The 17,196-nt window shown below is 41.2% G+C and overlaps 1 protein-coding gene and 1 long non-coding RNA gene across 2 annotated transcripts in view; one reads left to right on the top strand and one right to left on the bottom strand.

Moving 5' to 3' along the window:
* Positions 1-17,196, bottom strand: part of LOC306980135 — an 857,770-nt gene that overhangs the window by 722,600 nt on the left and 117,974 nt on the right. The gene's annotated exons all lie outside the window — the stretch shown is intronic.
* Positions 1-17,196, top strand: part of LOC306980052 (CTTNBP2 N-terminal-like protein) — a 28,819-nt gene that overhangs the window by 1,651 nt on the left and 9,972 nt on the right. The window contains exon 2 of the mRNA XM_079579279.1: positions 7,598-7,702. Within this exon, the coding sequence (XP_079435405.1) occupies positions 7,598-7,702 (105 nt within the window). The remainder of the gene's footprint in view (positions 1-7,597; positions 7,703-17,196) is intronic.

The raw sequence follows: 17,196 nt of genomic DNA, 5'->3' as shown, positions 1-17,196 counted from the left end.
TAAACATATTACAAATCATAATTACTTTGTACATAATAACACAATCACAATCGGCCCCTGAGTATCGTGATGCGTATCGGATCGTGACAAAAGTGGATCGTCCCAGCCCTACTGTTTATTACACTGTTATTGTTAACAGATTTTTATCCTATACAAAGTCAAGCTGCTGCACCATTTGAGATTGTTTTCCGATTCTGGTTTATGTTCTTTTTTTTCATCATTATCCCCAATCATTTGCCTGTAGATTATTCACATTATCCCTTTCCCAAAACGACCCCACTGTCAAAACACTTGTGAATTACTTACAGCTTCGGTTGCTCATGCACATCACGGCTGTTAGTCCAATCATAGACTCACCATGAGCTGCTAACTTACAAACTGCAGTCCGCAGACCCATAATAAGTGTTTATAATGACCCTTATGATATGATGTGGGCTGGCTGGCCTCCTCGCTCCTTATGGCGGCTGCACATAAAACCACTGCTCACAAACCGACAACTCTTTTTTTTTCATGCCCGAGTGAAGCATATGTTTTTGTAGGTGAGGCTACTATATGTGTTTAATGAGTGACACGACAAAGCGCTTAGTCGGCCAGCTTAAAACGAACAGGGCTAAAAAGATTACGGGGGCCAAAGCTTTCGGAAGCACAAGAAACGTGGGAAAATGTGGATTGCGCTCATGCAACACTTCATATTGCTGATTATAGCTCTCACAACCAAAGATTAAAGGGACTACAGTATTGATTTATTCAGGAGTAATGTAAAATAATGTAACGTCGTGGAGTCACTGAAATGCTCATAACAAGAACACCACCTCATGACATCATCAGGTGCGGGGCGTTTTAAGTCCTTGTTTTCGAGAAGAGATGCATGTAGTTTCCAGACGATCCAAGCTCCCTCCTAGCAGTGATTACAGCCGCCCGTGAAATTAGCAATGGAGCCTGTAAAGCAAAACGGAGGGAGGTAGTCGCTGGAGTTTAATTAGCATATTGGCCCTGCGGTTTAGCCACAGAGCAGGAGGGCCATGGGGAAAGGCAACAGCGCGCACACTGCAGGCCTTCTTTAGACGCTGCTGTAGGGATTAAGGGGCAGTTCACAAGAGGCCAAGTGAAAGCAGAATACACACGGACGTTCAGCTTCTCACTTCTGCATCTGACTGAAGCCGCATTGTGCGCTTCCAGCAGAGACTCGTGTCACTCAAATATCCGCCGTTGGAACTGAAACTAGACAAAAAGAGCAAAGAGAGCAAGCTAATCTCATCTGGCATTCTCAACAACTAAGCTAAATTCACAAATTCACATGCACTTACATGGAACTAAGGTGTTAAAGGAATAGTTCACCGTTTTTCCATACTGAGATATGTTCTTACCTGAGCTTAGACGATGGTCTGTGTGCGTGCCCGTGGAAAAGCTTGGTCGCTTCTAACCTCAACCCGTTTGGAGCTATAGGAATTCGCTGGGATAGGCCAAATGCTAACAACATCTTCGGTCGTTTTGCGTGACTGAGGGCACACAGTTCTTCCATGCTGTGATATGTTCTTGCCTGAGCTAAGACGAGTTGATGTGTCTGGTCTGTGTGCGTTCCCGTGGAAGAGTGTGGTATAGCTTCCCACTTCACTCCCGTTTGGAGCCATAGGAATACATTGGGAGAGGCCAAATGCTAACAACAGCTTTGGTCGTTTTGGTCGAACGCACAATTACCAGACAGGTATGCGTCAACTCGTCTAAGCTCAGGTAAGAACAAATCCCATTATGTAAAAACGGTGGCCTGTTCCTTTAATGATCTTTGTTTTGTCTTATAACCAGAAGGTTGGCGGTTTCAATCCTGACTCCTACAGATGAAGACTGCCGTTTTGTTCTTTGGCAAGACACTTTACTTCACCCACCTTGCATTTGCTTGGCAGGCTAGGCTCTTTGTTCCGTAGATTTGTGACGTGCAAGGAGCTTATGGATTCAAATGCGCTGAGATCCAGAGATGCGTTTAGGCACATTCATGGACTCAAACAAAGAGCTATCACAGCGCCGTAGGATGGATGGATACAATTATAGAAAAGCAGAGGGGTAAGTAGGTAGAAAATGATGGATGAATGGTCGTGGTCGACAAGAATGAAAGCTACCCAGAGCTGACCTCTCGCATCTGTGCCACAGGTGAGTGCGCACAGATAGTTGAGCAGGTTGTGACCAGAGGGTCGATGTGTTCTTGGGCAAGACACTTCACCCACCTTTCCTCCAGTATCTGACGCTGGTGTCTGAATGGGAGAGTGTATGGGTGAGCGGTTCCTTGATGTAAAGTGCTTTCAGTGCCTTATGTAGGTGGAAAAGTGCTGTATAAATGGCACCATTTTTCCCATTTATTTACACTCTTCCGTACATGCACACGCTTACACACCACGTGAGCCACAGCCTCAGTAACACACAAGCCTACGGTGCACCAGGACGCCAGCCGGTCCACCCCTCTCCTGTAGGCGGATTCATCACTGTCCAAGATGAGCCCGATGAGGGTGGTGTCGTCGGCAAACTTGATCAGTGTTACGGACTGGTGACTGGAGGTGCAGCAGTTCATGTACAGGGAGAAGAGTGAGGGGGAAAGTACACAGCCCTGAGGAGTTCCAGTGTTAGTAGTTTCAGTGTCCGAGACCATCTTACTCAGCTGTCTCCGGTCCGTCAGTATGTCAGTGATCCACCTGCAGAGGGAGTAGAGCTTGTCTCGTAGCAGTCCAGGGAGGATGGTGTTGAAGGCAGAGCTGAAGTCCACAAACGGGATCCTCGCGTAGGTTCCTGGGGAGTCCAGATCCTCCAGGATGAACTGGAGGGCAAGATTGACTGCGTTGTCCCCATTCCTGTCGGCTCTGTAGGCAAACTGCAGTTGTAGGCAAAAGTGTCAAAATAGCAACAAAAAAACAAGGATAAAAAAGCAACAAAAGTCACAAAAGACCGACAAAAAAGTGACAAAAAAAGTGACAATGAAACAACAATAGAGCAGCAAAAACAGCTGCAAAAACGTTACCAAAAAAGCAGCATTATTCTGCATTATATTTTGCAAGTCTAATTGGGTCCCAACACCAAACTTGTTGAGAACCACTGTCCTACTGGTTTAAGATAATAAAGTAAACAAAAATCTGCTTTGCTCTTGGGTTTATGAGCCAATATTAAAATAGCCACTACAAACAAAAAGGGAAACATGAGACAAAGCCCTTCAAAGATATTCTTGTGTGAATGTGTAAAAAGAAACTGGATTTGAGTCTCAATTACCCGATAACTTTGAGCTCTTCTGCTGGCTAAGTCTTCAGCTCTATTTTGTCACACAGGTGAACAAAGACTGTTTTTAAACATAACCTCGCTGGCTGTGAAAGCTTTTTGAAGTGGCTTTATTTCAGTTATTAGGCCAGGGATGACTCCATCCATCACACAATGTTTTGCCTGGTCTGAACGAGGATGCATGGAGTAATAACAGCCCTGTAGCTTTGATCCCATTTCAAAGAGATAGGTCCCGCATACGCTCGCCTGCCCAGAGTGCGGTCGAGTGTTGGGAGTGTGTGGACGCTGCAGGGCATGTCAGTACAACCCAGGACAGCTGTTAGAACCACCATATCACATCTCCAAAACAAAGCAACCAACTGCCACTGAAGGCGCACAGGGGAAAAGAAGACATCTTGATCGGGATGGGAATTAGAAATATTTTTCAGCCGTTCATTTCAGCTTTAAGAACTAGTTTATTTTTTCATATTTTAAAGCCCTCTCAATTTTATTTGAGACCTGACAACCCAGAAGTGATTGTTACCACTTTCAATAAATATGTAAATCAAACTTTGAGTCACAATCGAAGAAAACAGGCTGTGGTGCAAACAAACGTTCACTTGTAAATGGTAAAATGGTAAATGGACTCAACTTATATAGCGCTTTTCCACCTAAATTAGGCACTCAAAGCTCTTTACAGCAAGGATCCACTCACCCATTCATACTCTCATTCATACACCAATGCACACAGACACTGGGGGCAATGTGGGTGAAGTGTCTTGCCCAAGGACACAACGACAGTGTGCACTTTCAGGAGGTGGGATTCGAACCCCTGACCTTCCGATCACGCGATGACCCGCTCTACCATCTGCGCCACCGTCGCCAGATTGTAATATCTGCGGAGCTGATAAAGTGTTTGAGTTAAATCACAGCCGTCTAAAATAGCATACAAATAAAGGCCCGTTACCTATATATTTTCATTTATAAACAATGAAAGAGAGTGTTCAATAATTTTAAACTGTTAGTTGATTAAATTGAGTTCCTAAATTTCCTTTCTTTCCCAATTTACATCCCAATCCGGCACCCGGATGTGTTTTTTTGCCTCTTTCGACACTCTGACAGAAGCAGCTACTGTCAAGCAGTATTGTCGGGATTACTCCATAAAAGTAATCCAACTACTTATTACTCTTCATAAAAGTAAGCTAGTTACTTCTTTGATTACTTTATTTCAAAAGTAATCTGATCACTAGTTACTTTAGTTTTATAGCTCTGACTCTACTCCACTTTGTTTTTTCGCTGTTAAGAACGACATGTTTCCCACAGAACTGGCATTGGATGACAATATAGGCTATAGATGAGATCAACTCATAATAAAGCCTGTCTTTCCAGCCAACCTTGGTGAAGTAATCCGAATCCAATTACCAGTTTTGCAATTGTAATCTTGTTACATTACTCCATTACTTAAAAAGAAATCTAATTACGGAAGTAAATTACTTTCGTAATCCACTACAGGCAGCACTGCTGTCACGGTAATGTAAACAACAATAGGCGGCGTTCACGATTTAGAATGTGATGATGTCATGATGTCAGGTGGAGGGCAGGGCCAATACAACTCTATGGGAGAAAAACTGTTTTAAGAAATCTTCAAAACGAAAATTAACACATTTTTTCCTCATTTTGGATTGATTGGATTCTCAAACCCGGCGTATTATTTTCATGTCTGAGAGTCCTTTGGACGTCTTTCAGAGAAAATAATTGGACATTAGTTCATATGTGCTGACAGAGGAGGCAATGAACTTTGATACAGTTTTGGTTTCATGTGGATTTTTCCAGTAATGACTGAGATATTAACCAAAAAAATCTGCAGTTCACCAGTTACCACAGTTACCATAGTTACCATCATGGATGTTTTAGTCGCCTCCAGCTCAATTTTAAACTATGGGGTCTTTAGAATGTTATGAGCGCAAAAGCCTCTGCATCAAATTTGCTGCATCTTCTCATCTCATGTAACCTTCTGCATTTAGGCTTTTAAGCTTTTACAAGTAACTATAAACTTTATTTATCCCACTGTTAAACACTGTTCGCCCGCTCAGGCGCTGGTTGAGCGTGTGGCTGTCCAGTGTCCACGCTGCAGAAACAAAACACCAGCACGTGACAACAGCAAGAATGAGGTACAGAGCCTTTAAAGAATGTTTAGACTAAAGTCTAGATCCTTATACATGAAGAAAAAAAGAGTCATTATTTAGCCTAGAATATTACATCAATGAAAGCAACCAACTACCACCGAACATGCACTGGGAATACAAAACGCAGGCATCATATCCAGCCTGAGATGAGTTCTAAAGAGGGACTCTCTGTGTTGTCTGATCTTCTGGTGCCTGAAGGGCATGTCAGCTGACTGAAGGAACAGGCTTGTCTCATTTGCTGCAGTGTGTTGTGGAGATAAGATTCTAGAGGGTTTTAGAGAAGCTTTGTGCTTGATTAAAGTGAACTCAGAAATCAAGGCCGTGCCAGCTAATAATTCAAACATGTTGCCAATTTGCAACTCAAAAATATATATAATTTTGAGTTGCGAAGTGTGTTGATTTCATTCACACCCCACAAAAAGTGTATGAACTCCCTTTGTTAATGACTAATTGACATCAAAATGCCCAGTACAAATATATTTAGCTCGGTTTCCCTATAAGAGAGATAAACTGTTCCGCCCAGCGCTCAGTGTAAAGTCGTAAAACCCCAAATATCCACATAAAGCTGCTGAATTATTGAGTGAGATCCGGTGTCTGTCTGGATGTTTGATTTGGGCGCTTCTGGAGAAGAAAGGCTTTTCTTTGGGAATAGATTTAATTTCTCAATATCTATGAAGTGAGCACACATTGTCTCACAATTCATTGTCTATTGGTCTTTTCTATTATGAAAAAAATATAGTTTTTTTGCTTTAATGCCTGGAGCCGTGCTGACTTTTGCAGTAACAAAACCTTAACATGTGATCATATTTAGTTTTATTTCTAAGCTTTTGTGACTGATGCATTGTGTCTTTGTTTTAGAGCAGTGGTTCCCAAAGTGGGGGTCACGGTACACTGAAGTGGGGGTCGCAAGATGATTTTCAGACAATATTGTTTTACATTTCTGACATTGATTTGATGTAATTTTGATTGAAAACAGCACATTGTTGTTCAAATAAGCCACATATCAAAATGCAGTATCCAAACTAATATCATTAAACCAGATTTTAAATGTTTTGCACCTTAAATAATTATAAATGCTACAAATACACACAAATATCAACTTTTTTTTTCACATAAAAAGTTGCATAGTGCAACTTTAATGTAGCTATAGCCTAAATCCTGTTATTAAAAGGACTAGATGTAAGTTGGTCATGTTACACTCACTACTGCCACCTCAGGTCTTACGCTTAGCTGCAGGTTCTATATTAAGCTTGTGCATGACGGCACTTTGGACCCAAAGTAACCTTTTTAGCGACAGTGCAGGATTTTAGAGGCAGTTGTGGTGAACAGGTCTTTCTGTCTAGCAAAATGTCTATTACATTCGTATAAGAAAATAAATTACAACAAAAAAGGGGTTGCAGACAAAACGAGAAAGTTGAATTTCAAGTCGTAACTTTCACAAACCCTACTGCACGTCCTGATTCATCATGTCAGACTTTATCATGCATGTTATACAAGGGTTTTCTGTCTGTGGTAACTTTATGGAAACCTAGCGTGTCCTTCAGTGTTAAAGTTTGACGTAAAAGTCAGTTCAAAGTGGCGGACTGACAATAGACCAAACTGCATCATCACACAGACAGGTTCTTGGCCCTGGGCAGACGGCATACAGCAGTCCGATTGCTGCGTTTAAAATATACTTTATGAGAGTGACAGATTGTTTTTGTACTGCAAGGAAATACTGCCTTGAGATACTGGATCTTTTGAAATATGACAATAAAGATGGGCAGTTGTTCATTCATTCATGTCACGATTTTCTTTGGCCAAGATCACAGTTTCGATTTATAATGATCCATGGGCACTTAGTGTCTTCATAGTGTCTTTCAGAGGCAAAAGCTTCGCGAGGATTACTTAAATCCCCCTGTCACTCACGGGAGCTTGACAAGACCCACCAGTCGAAGGAGCAATGAGCGGACGAAAAGTGTCTGTATTTGAGCATAGAGCTGAATTAAACATAGAAACCACTACAGTGAATCAATAAATCAATATCATGCTTTGTCATATCCCAAACCAACCCAAATCTCTGGTTTGATTGAAGATTTGTGATCAGTACGATGTGCATGAAGTCCGATAAAACAATACAGCTGAGCATATCCTGCCTAACAATATTCATGAATCAACATTTGGATTTTCCTTTACAGTCCAAACTGAACATGGAGAGACTGAGCAAGCCGGAGCTGCTGATGCTGTTCAGCGTCCTGGAGGGAGAGCTGGAGGCCCGCGATCTGGTCATCGAGGCTCTTAAGGTAACCATCACGTGAGACGTAATTATAACTTTAGGTGATTTCCGGAGCGAAATATGAAAGCTCTAAGTGTTACCCAGAGGCAAAGAGCAGCTGTGGTCGGGTCTGCCTCACGTCTTTTACAAAGTCCCACACAGGTGTCAGGTGTTCAGAGCATGGAGGTATGTCGAAGTTGACGGCCAGCAAATTTAGGTAAACCTTAAGGTGTTGGGAGTATGGGGTGACAAACCACATGCCTCCGGGCGGGACTCTGTGGGGAAACATAAATTATTACTTGAGCTGGGTAGTGAAAACCGTTTCTAGGGCGTGTAAATTTCCGAGGAGGACCAGTAATTTTATAAGTGCCATAATGTTCAGACTGTTGAGCGCTCCTGAATACAAGCCACACACCGCAGCTGTCCATGTTGTAGGACTTTTCTGTCCATGTGTGGTCAAAAATATTCGAAGAGAACGGTGGCCTAGAGGAACATTTACTTGTATTGAGTGTTAAGAACTTTAGCTAATACATTTGATTAGATTATTCTTTAAACCCATGTGTGTTCAGTTTCCCAGTGTTTGACTCTGCTCTGAGTGTGGCAGAGCTGGGTCTGTGGTGAATCACTCGAGGCTGACTTTTGATGAATTTAGTCCATAATATTTCAGGGGTGAGAGAATTGATGCCATTTATTTTGCTCCTAAAGCCACGTTTCAGCTGCGGGAGGGCACGGTTTGCTGGAAACACCACGGACAGAGCTGGAGGGTTTGCCACCTGTCCCAGTTTTTGAGCAAAATGAGTGTGGTACGTCGGAAAGGAACCGCGTGAGCTCTTTATCGTCTCCACCAATGGCCGCGGGTAGAACCGTTTTGTGACCACCATGCAAGGGGCCGCCATTGCTGCTGTACCTCCATCTAGGGGGGGCAGAAAAAGCTAGTTTTGCGCTAGAAAGCATTGATTTTTCAAACATGTTTTAAACAACTATTTCATCTGGCTTCCAATAATGTTAAACTTTCTACAGCTATATATTGCTCCTGTGATTCTTGTTTATTAATGAGGGCCTAACTTTGATTGACAGTGCGTTAGCATCAGCGCTAAAGGCACGGTTACGACCAAACTACACGCACCGCAAGGGGCCGAGTCTACAGTGAAGATCCCGCCCTTTTTCCCTTTTTAGGAACATGCTCGGTAGAAGCAGGGTTGGAGGAGGCTGTAAATCCATCATGGACTCCCCCTTGAATAAATGTCATTATCATTAATGAGGAGGAGTGAGCTGAAGGAGTCTACTATTAATAATGTCTATGTTCTCCACGAGCTACAACTTCATGTTTGGATTTGGAGCTGTTATTGCGTCCTTCTCACGTCAGAGTTCTTTCAGAAATAGACACATGTTTTAGGACACGGCATTGTTATTGATAACATGAAACAATATTCAGTTTGACTATAAAAATCTATAAATTAGCCCCGTTGTTGTATAGGCTCATCAAAGTGGGTGGTTGGGTGGGCGGGAACTGCTTTTAATCTGTAAAGTACTTTGTGTTGCAACCTTGTTTGAAAAGCGCTTTTTAAATAAAGTTTTGCTTGCTTGCTTGATTGCTTGATTGATTGATTGATTGATTGATTGATTGATTGATTGATTGATTGATTGATTGATTGATTGATTGATTGATTGATTGATTGATTGAAGTGTGTGAAAAAAGAAGCGGCTTATAGTCAGGAAAATATCCGGTGGTTATTTGGTTCTGTGTTCGACTGTTGCTTACTTAGATGAACGGCGGCGGCGATAGTTCAGAGGCTTGTCTTGTAACGAGAGGATTGACAGTTCGAATCCTGCAGGTTCCTCCCTTCATTTTGTCCTTGGAAAAGGCACTTCACTCACCTTGCCTCCAGTGTCTGTGAGCACTCGATGTAAAGCGCTTTGAGTGCCTAATGCACAACCATTTACGAAGCTGGCAGGGTATGCTTTGCAGCTCAACAAAAGACAAAGAAAAATACATTTTAGGAGCAAAGATGTTGGTGTATTCCTTGATAACAAAAACAATTTTTGCTTGGGTAACTCAAGCGCGGCATTTCAAGAAAAAGCTTGTCTACGGTATCCTTTGTTGTCAGGTGCTAAGGAAATACTTATCTTTGACTGCATGATTTTTAGTTTCTTCATTTGAGTGTATTTTGCCATTTGTTGCCTTCTTATTCAAAAGCTGTTTGTTTGTAGTGGTACAGCAAGTGCTTCCAGACTGTGGGAGGGAAAAATAATGAAAGCTTGAAAGCATGGTTATACTTTATAACAAAGTGACCGTTTTGATGTAATTGAAAACCGCAATTGTTTGTCATACTGTAGGCCTCTTTTAGAACAGGAACTGCCAGAGTGTGACAATAATCACAATGTTTAACTTGTTGAAGACCAAAATAGAGGATTTGCAGAACTGAGATGAGACATTTTGTTGCTTTTCGTAAACATTACAGTACCTAAATAATGGCACGCTGTGATGAGTTTCAACAAAACGCACTGAACTCCTGCTTTCACTGCTCCCCAAATTGTGCCTGAATCTCGATCCGAGCCATTTGAAAGTGTCTGCAAGTGTTATGTCTAGACCGCATTCCTCCATCTCTCCTGGGATACGACCATCTAAGGCCAGAGGAGTTACAGCACACCGGGCGCCTGATGACTCAATGTGCGCCGGGGCCCGGGTGAACAAATAAACACAGGCCTTAAGTGGAGCTGAGGGGAGGCCGGCTGTGCCTTCAGCACACGCACCTTAACTCTTTCAGGACCGGGGTCACCGCTGATAAGTGTGTCAAACATCTGGCCCCTCTCCGAAAAATAAACTCCACGGAAAATTGCAGATGGGAAAAGTTTAACCTTCTCTGTTGAATCGCTCAATAGGCCCTAAAAGGAAAGTGTGTTGTCTGTCTCACAAAGGCCTTTTTTCAAGCTTCCTGACGACTGAATCAAAGCAACACATTGGCATTGGCAGCCATATTTCCATCTGTCAGTTTATTAGTAGCTCAACACCAGAAGTGACGCTTTGAGAAGCTTTGCAAGCTCCATACAATACAAAACCAAAGCCATTATTACTGGTCTAGCCCTTTATTGTTGTGTGAAAACCTGTTTGGGTGCTTGAAGTTTGCTGCTTGCACATAAAGCAAGTGTCGATTTTGGCAATAGGTCAAACGTAAAGCAACAATTAGCAACACAATGAAAGAGTCTCATAGTATTGAAGGGTAGGGTTAGGTGAAATAATGTTTCTAATACCTGAGCTATTGGAATTAGCACTGATTTAAGTGTGAACAAACATACTAGGCCTGTCACAATAATAATTATGTCGACTCATTTTTGGTCATTTTCCTGATTTCTTTATCCTATTTTATGAAGTATTTTGTACATTGTGTTTCATTGCGCTTCATTTTTATTACATATTGTGTGCCATTAAAGATACGTTAACAAGGACTTTTAGAGTACTGAGACTTCCTTTTTTCAGTTTGTTTCAGTGCCATTGAGTAGTCCTCAGTAATATCGTTTATCGCTATAGTTTCCTGTGTCAATATATCACCTTTTTAAGTTTTGAAGTAATCGTGACAGGCCTTTGCTTAACTTATCTGATTTGGGAGGGAAAAGATTGAAAGATTGGGGGAAAAAAACAACTCCATACCTTCCTGCCTGTCTGCCATTAAGGAATTTACCGAGTAATGTGCTCATTCTCACACTGGTAGTTATCTATAGCTTACTTCCAGTAATTTTAGTGCAAGAAGTAGGAGTCATCTTGCTTATGTTGGACTACACTGATGTGTCACAAACCACAGTGTTGTGTGAACAACGATTACTCAGACCGCAGTCACTATGGCAGATAATTCAACTCCCGTTGAGATTATGTATTTGCACAGCTACTATCTGGCAACGCGTGTAATCCGTTTCAGCGACAAGGTAGCATTCGACAAGGTGTACTCTTTTAACTACATGCGCGAAATGTTTAATACGTTTCTTTGCCATGTCATTCAGGCTGCAAATGCCATATTCTTCCAGTTTATTAGTGTGAGTCATGGAAGGAACAGTATCCCTATTCCAGCTCTTCCTCCAGTTCCTCTCAGTGTCCCCAGGTCAGCCAAGGAGTCGTAGCCCCTCCAGGGGTGACTGAACTGCTCACCCTGTCTCTGTCTTGTTTTTTTTTAAACTGATGATAATGAATAATTAAAAAAAAATGAATCTGAATCTGCAAATACATTATAGCAAATGTATGGGTATTGCAATGTAGGCAAAAACACATTGAGCCTCATTCACGACATGTTGTGCACAAATTTGTTCTGAACGCTTTCTTCGGAAGGTTTTTGGCATACACAAAAACCTTCCTGGCAAGTCTCCAATTTGACTGCATAACTTCAAATCATAACAACGCCGCTCAAGAAGTGACTTCCTGTTTTGATCCAGCACGCCAAAATAAAAGCACCATTTTATTAATTAGTTCAGCAGTTCATTGGTTCAGCTTTCTTTCTGCCTAACTATTAACAGACAAAACACTTAAAATGTGTGTATTTAATTATATTCTTGTAATGTTGAAGGTACCTGCTGAACTAATCAATGAGACGAGCTGTGTGCTTTTGTTTTGGTGTGCTGTATAGAAACAGGAAGTCACTTCTTGGGCGGCGTTGTTATGATTTGAAGTTATGCACAGTCAATTCTGTACACGACCCAAAAAGTCTTAGATATTCGTTTATAATAGGGTAATAATTAATTCCAGAAAACATGTAAAAAATAAATTACAGATAGCCTGTTTATAAGAAATAAGTCAATACTACTTGCAGTCTTGTCAATGGCAAGTGAAGTACTAATTTATTACTGCTAAAACCTTTATTACTGCTTTAACCTTTTATTAAATATGTGTTTACAAGTCAAGTGAGCTCCTTGTTGTGTGGGCAGAACAAAAAGCTTTCATGATGTACAGCTTATATTTAAAGTGCATATGACAGCTTTTAATGCCTTTGAAAATTTAGAAGGAAAACATCAGTTGCAAGTTCATCAGTTGCATAATCATCATTTTATTTTCAGTGAAGCATTATAATTTTTAAGCTACTGACAAGAAGTGACATAGATAGAGACGGCATCTCTGGAATCGCCCATATATGGTCATGTTTGAAAACAGTTAAGGGGGAAAACAATTTGGAGAGAAATCTAAACTTTCTCTAATTATTCAAAAACGGCTTTAACAAATGCTGAATTATGAATATAGTTTTCTACTAAATAAAGATACAAAGACATGGAGAGGAGCAAAGTGGTTCAACAGCCCATAAATACATAAATAACGGAGAACGCTAACATAATACTACATGTTAGCACCGTGCTCATGCTAACGCTAGTTGGCGCTTGCTATGACTGCGTTTTTTTCCGCTTCGACTGAACAATCTGCTGTGAATAAACCTGATTTAGACTTGACATTGTGTAATAATTGTGTAATAAATAAGTTTAGATTTCACCACAAATGGCTAAAAAGTGTGAAAAACTGTGTTTCCCTGAAGATTCTATTTTCCCCCACGGCGAGTCCACGCCCCCTTCTATGACGATATTCCGTCTGTATAGAAAGAGGTAAAGTTCCATAGCAGTTTGACTCGTTTCCCATTGATATAACATGGTTGGAACGGCAACAGTTTAAAATTGTCGTCACTTCCTGTCAGTGTCAAATATGGAAGTGAAACTATTAACATCACAAAAAATGGCCAAACTAAAGAAAGCTAGGTACAATCTTAAGCAAAATCTTAAATATAATTGTGTTAACTATGTTGTCTAATGTGTCATATGCACATCATTTTGTAAGAGTTATTCATTTAGGAATCACATTTTGTCATTCGTATCCTCTGGCTGTCTGTAGCGCACTTTTTGTCCTTTTATGGTGAAAGATAGGCAGCTAATGCTATGCTAATGAGTCCTCACACACACACACTTCCAAGTTGGCATTCACCAACTTCAGAACACAGGAGCGAAGGATTTTCCCCACTTAAGAACGTGTTGTGACTCTGGCGCAGTTTCCTGACAGGGCCTTCTTAAGTGCGTATTTTAAGAAGTGTTTTGAGATGTTCATGAATGAGGCGTAATATTCCTAAGAGACTACAGGGACGGCGGTGGCTGAGTACATTGGGCTTTAGTTAATTTGTGCAAAGACTGAAGGTTTAATTACCGCTTTCATTAGTGCATACTGCAATTGTGTCATTACGTTTTTTATCAAATATTGACTACAGGGAAACTTTTCGACTGTAATTTAATTGAAATGATTAATATCCACATTCCTGTCAGCTGTATTCACTGTTGTTTTGTGTCTTTCACCCATTGAGTTAATGATGTGGCTTCTTCTATTTAATTACTCAGCAACACTATCAATGGCATCCCAAGTATCCGCCACATTTTTCCCTCCTGTGACTCACTCCTGCAGCTGCTCTCTTCTCCCCAACTCTGTGGCTTTGAAAAGGAAGTGCACTTTCTGGCAACTCTGTAGTTTGGCTCAAAATGGCTAGTACAGATCCAGGAGGCTTTTTTTTTTCTTCTTACATTTGGAAAAGCAACACAAGGCTTTTGAGTTGAAACAGACTTAAATATAGAAACGAGTCTGTAATTAAAGCCAGTGTTCACTTAGTGTGTTTAACTCCAAACGGGTAAGTTCAGGCAAGTGTACCTTGCTGTATGTGGGATTTTATAGGGGGAACAGCTGGGAAAGGGGAAGCCCTGCCTCTGCAGCAGGCCACGTTACTGTGACAGGAGTGGGCAATGGCCGTTAAAGGGACTATACAGAGTTTAAAAATGTTAATATTAAGTATTTTCCTCCCCCTAAATGTTCCAGCCATGTCCTAATGTGTGGAATGAGCCCAGACCTGTTCACCACAACTGCCTCTAAAATCCTGCACTGTCACTCAAAAAGGTGCCGTCATGCACAAGCTTAATATAGAGACTGCAGTTACACATAAGACCAGAGGTGGCAGTAGTGAGCATAAAATGACCAACTTGCATCTAGCCCCTTTAAGTAAACAACAAAACTGAAAGAACAAAAATAAAACATAGATTTGCGTGATGTCACACCCCGACCCATCGAAGTGTGAGTCCCATATCGTCATGTCAGAACATAACACAACTGTCCTAAACCCTTATTCTGCTTAATACTCTCATAAGCTGTGAGACAAATGGCCAAGTTTTGCTTAAAATCCCCTGTCGCTCACTCAGACCCTGACAGACGGTGACCACTGCTACTGTACGAGGAGTGTGTGGGGCCTGTGTCTGAAGCAAAGCTGCATTAAACAGAGCCGACCTGAATTATAGAACAGACTGACACATGGCACAGACTCTGAACACACTTGGTGAATATTTGCAATATTGTAATATTGTGCAAGATGGAATGAGCCTGTTCCATTTCCAAAAGCCCTTCTTTGTACTGGCCAAACACCTAAAACGCTGTCCTCTTCATGATGATTTCTTTGAGATGTTTGAGATCTGTCCTGTGATCTATTGCATACTGTATTTTTCGGACTAGAAGTCACACTTTTTGTCATAGTTTGGCTGGGGGTGCGACTTATACTCAGGTGCGACTTGTATATCAAAATATACAATTTCACATGTTTGTTATTTTCACACTAACAGCCGCTAGAGGGCGCTCTAGGCTTGTGTACTAGTATCTGCTACTCTGAACCCAAATGCCCCCAAAAAGAAAATCATATTATGCAGATTATAAGCTGCAAGTATTATAATATACAGCCGAAAATGGTTATCGAGCAGCAGAGAGAAGGTATTGAGTGAGCGAGAAACTTGTGAGGGACTGGCAAAAAGCGGAGATTACTCTTACTGCAAGAAGAAGAAGAAAACTAAAAAAGCTAATCGCAGGCAAAAAGCTAGATGGAAGGAGTTTGTAAGTGAGTGCTTGAACAACGTGCTGCCGGGAGAGGCTTGTGAACGGTGCACCAGTGTGGCTGGTGCGACCTATAGTCCGGAAAATACGGTAACTACCAAATGAGTTCATATGTGTCTGTAAAGAAGCCAACTTCAACATTGTTTCTCAGTCCTCTGTGTGATTTTGATGCATCCATTGTAACTAGTGTAGGTTGCGTTGTCTGTTTTGAGGTAAATGGATAATGCGTTTCTTTGATTGACTCCTCGACCAATCGATCGTCAGCCACGTCCACTGGTAGTTCTGGAGATGAGACAAGGCCTCAGACTAAAGACTACATCTTGCTATGGCCAGGGAAGGGGTTAAGTGTCTTGCCCAGGTACATTTGCAGTCCTCTGTTTATTTAGTGTCACATACCCCCTGGCTGTATTCTTGTTTGTTTTATTATGTTTATGTAGTATATTGTAATGGGAACAATGTTATAATACTTCACTATAAAAGGCTTGTCATCAATTTATAGTGATGTTTAATAAGAGTTCATTTGTTTTACGCCACTTGTCATGAAATAATCAAGTGAAACCAAAACAAAGGCGATTTCTAAGAGAAGATTAGGCTCACATGTGTGTAATTTGATGCCTATTTTATTGTAGTCTGTCCTCTTAATAATGCACTTCTTGTAAAAGTTTTGGTAATCTCCAGGCCACAACTTCTACCGTCTGCAAAAGCACAGGCATATGTCTGGAGTCGATAAACTTCATGTGAACCAGTGTATCCTTGGCACACGGGGAGCTTCCAAAAGCAAAACACACACTTTTTTTTGGCCAAGAACTGAAGCCAGGGGACAAAGGCATGAATAAAGGAGGTAGACCGTAATACGTGTTTGCCATTCACTCTGTGTCAGTGTGCTTTGTCAGTGTACAGTGCGATGTGATGAAAGCGATTTAGTGAGATTTGGGGTTTAAGAAGAGAGATTTGTTTCCCATAATCCGTCTTTTTAAATTCCCATAGAGTCTTTGCATCAGCGGAGAAGTGATGCGGAGGCAAAAAGAGTGCCTTTGTGTTACAGAAGCAAACGTCTGTCTGCGCTCTGAAAGGAAGGAGGCTGAAAAGAGGCGCAGATTGACAGACTGACACTGTCCCGAAAAGCAGAGCCAATTATCCCACCATAGAAATGTGCTCCAACTGCAAAAGGCCCAGGAGAGATTTACTGTAGTGACAGCAAATAAGAAATCTATGGAAAGAGGGGCCCTAAATGCATTTTGACGTGATGAGTAATGACTCTGACTGGTCTTAATTATGTGTGTTACAGTAAGACTTGCTACTGTGCAAAACAGGGCGGCACAATAATAAACTGCAATCGCAATTTGAATTCTATGCAATGAGCAACTTCTATTTAAACCTTTACAAACATGTTTTGAAATACATGTGATTCCTGTAGTTAAAGTCTCTAAGTTCAAATGTTTTTTGAATTTCATAGATTGATTGATAGATTGATTGATACAGACGGCATCTTTGGAATTGCCCAAATAATACATGGTCATGTTCGAAGCAGCCAGAAACAGAAGGGAAAAAACTAAACATTCTCCCATTTCTCCACCTTTACATTAACAAATGTTGAATTTTGAATATATGGTACTACTGAATAAAGATACAGAAACATGGAGATG

Source organism: Gobius niger (genome assembly GCF_951799975.1).
Source record: "Gobius niger genome assembly, chromosome: 20".
NCBI classification, from domain to species: Eukaryota; Metazoa; Chordata; class Actinopteri; order Gobiiformes; family Gobiidae; genus Gobius; species Gobius niger.
This window is presented reverse-complemented; position numbering and strand designations above follow the sequence as displayed.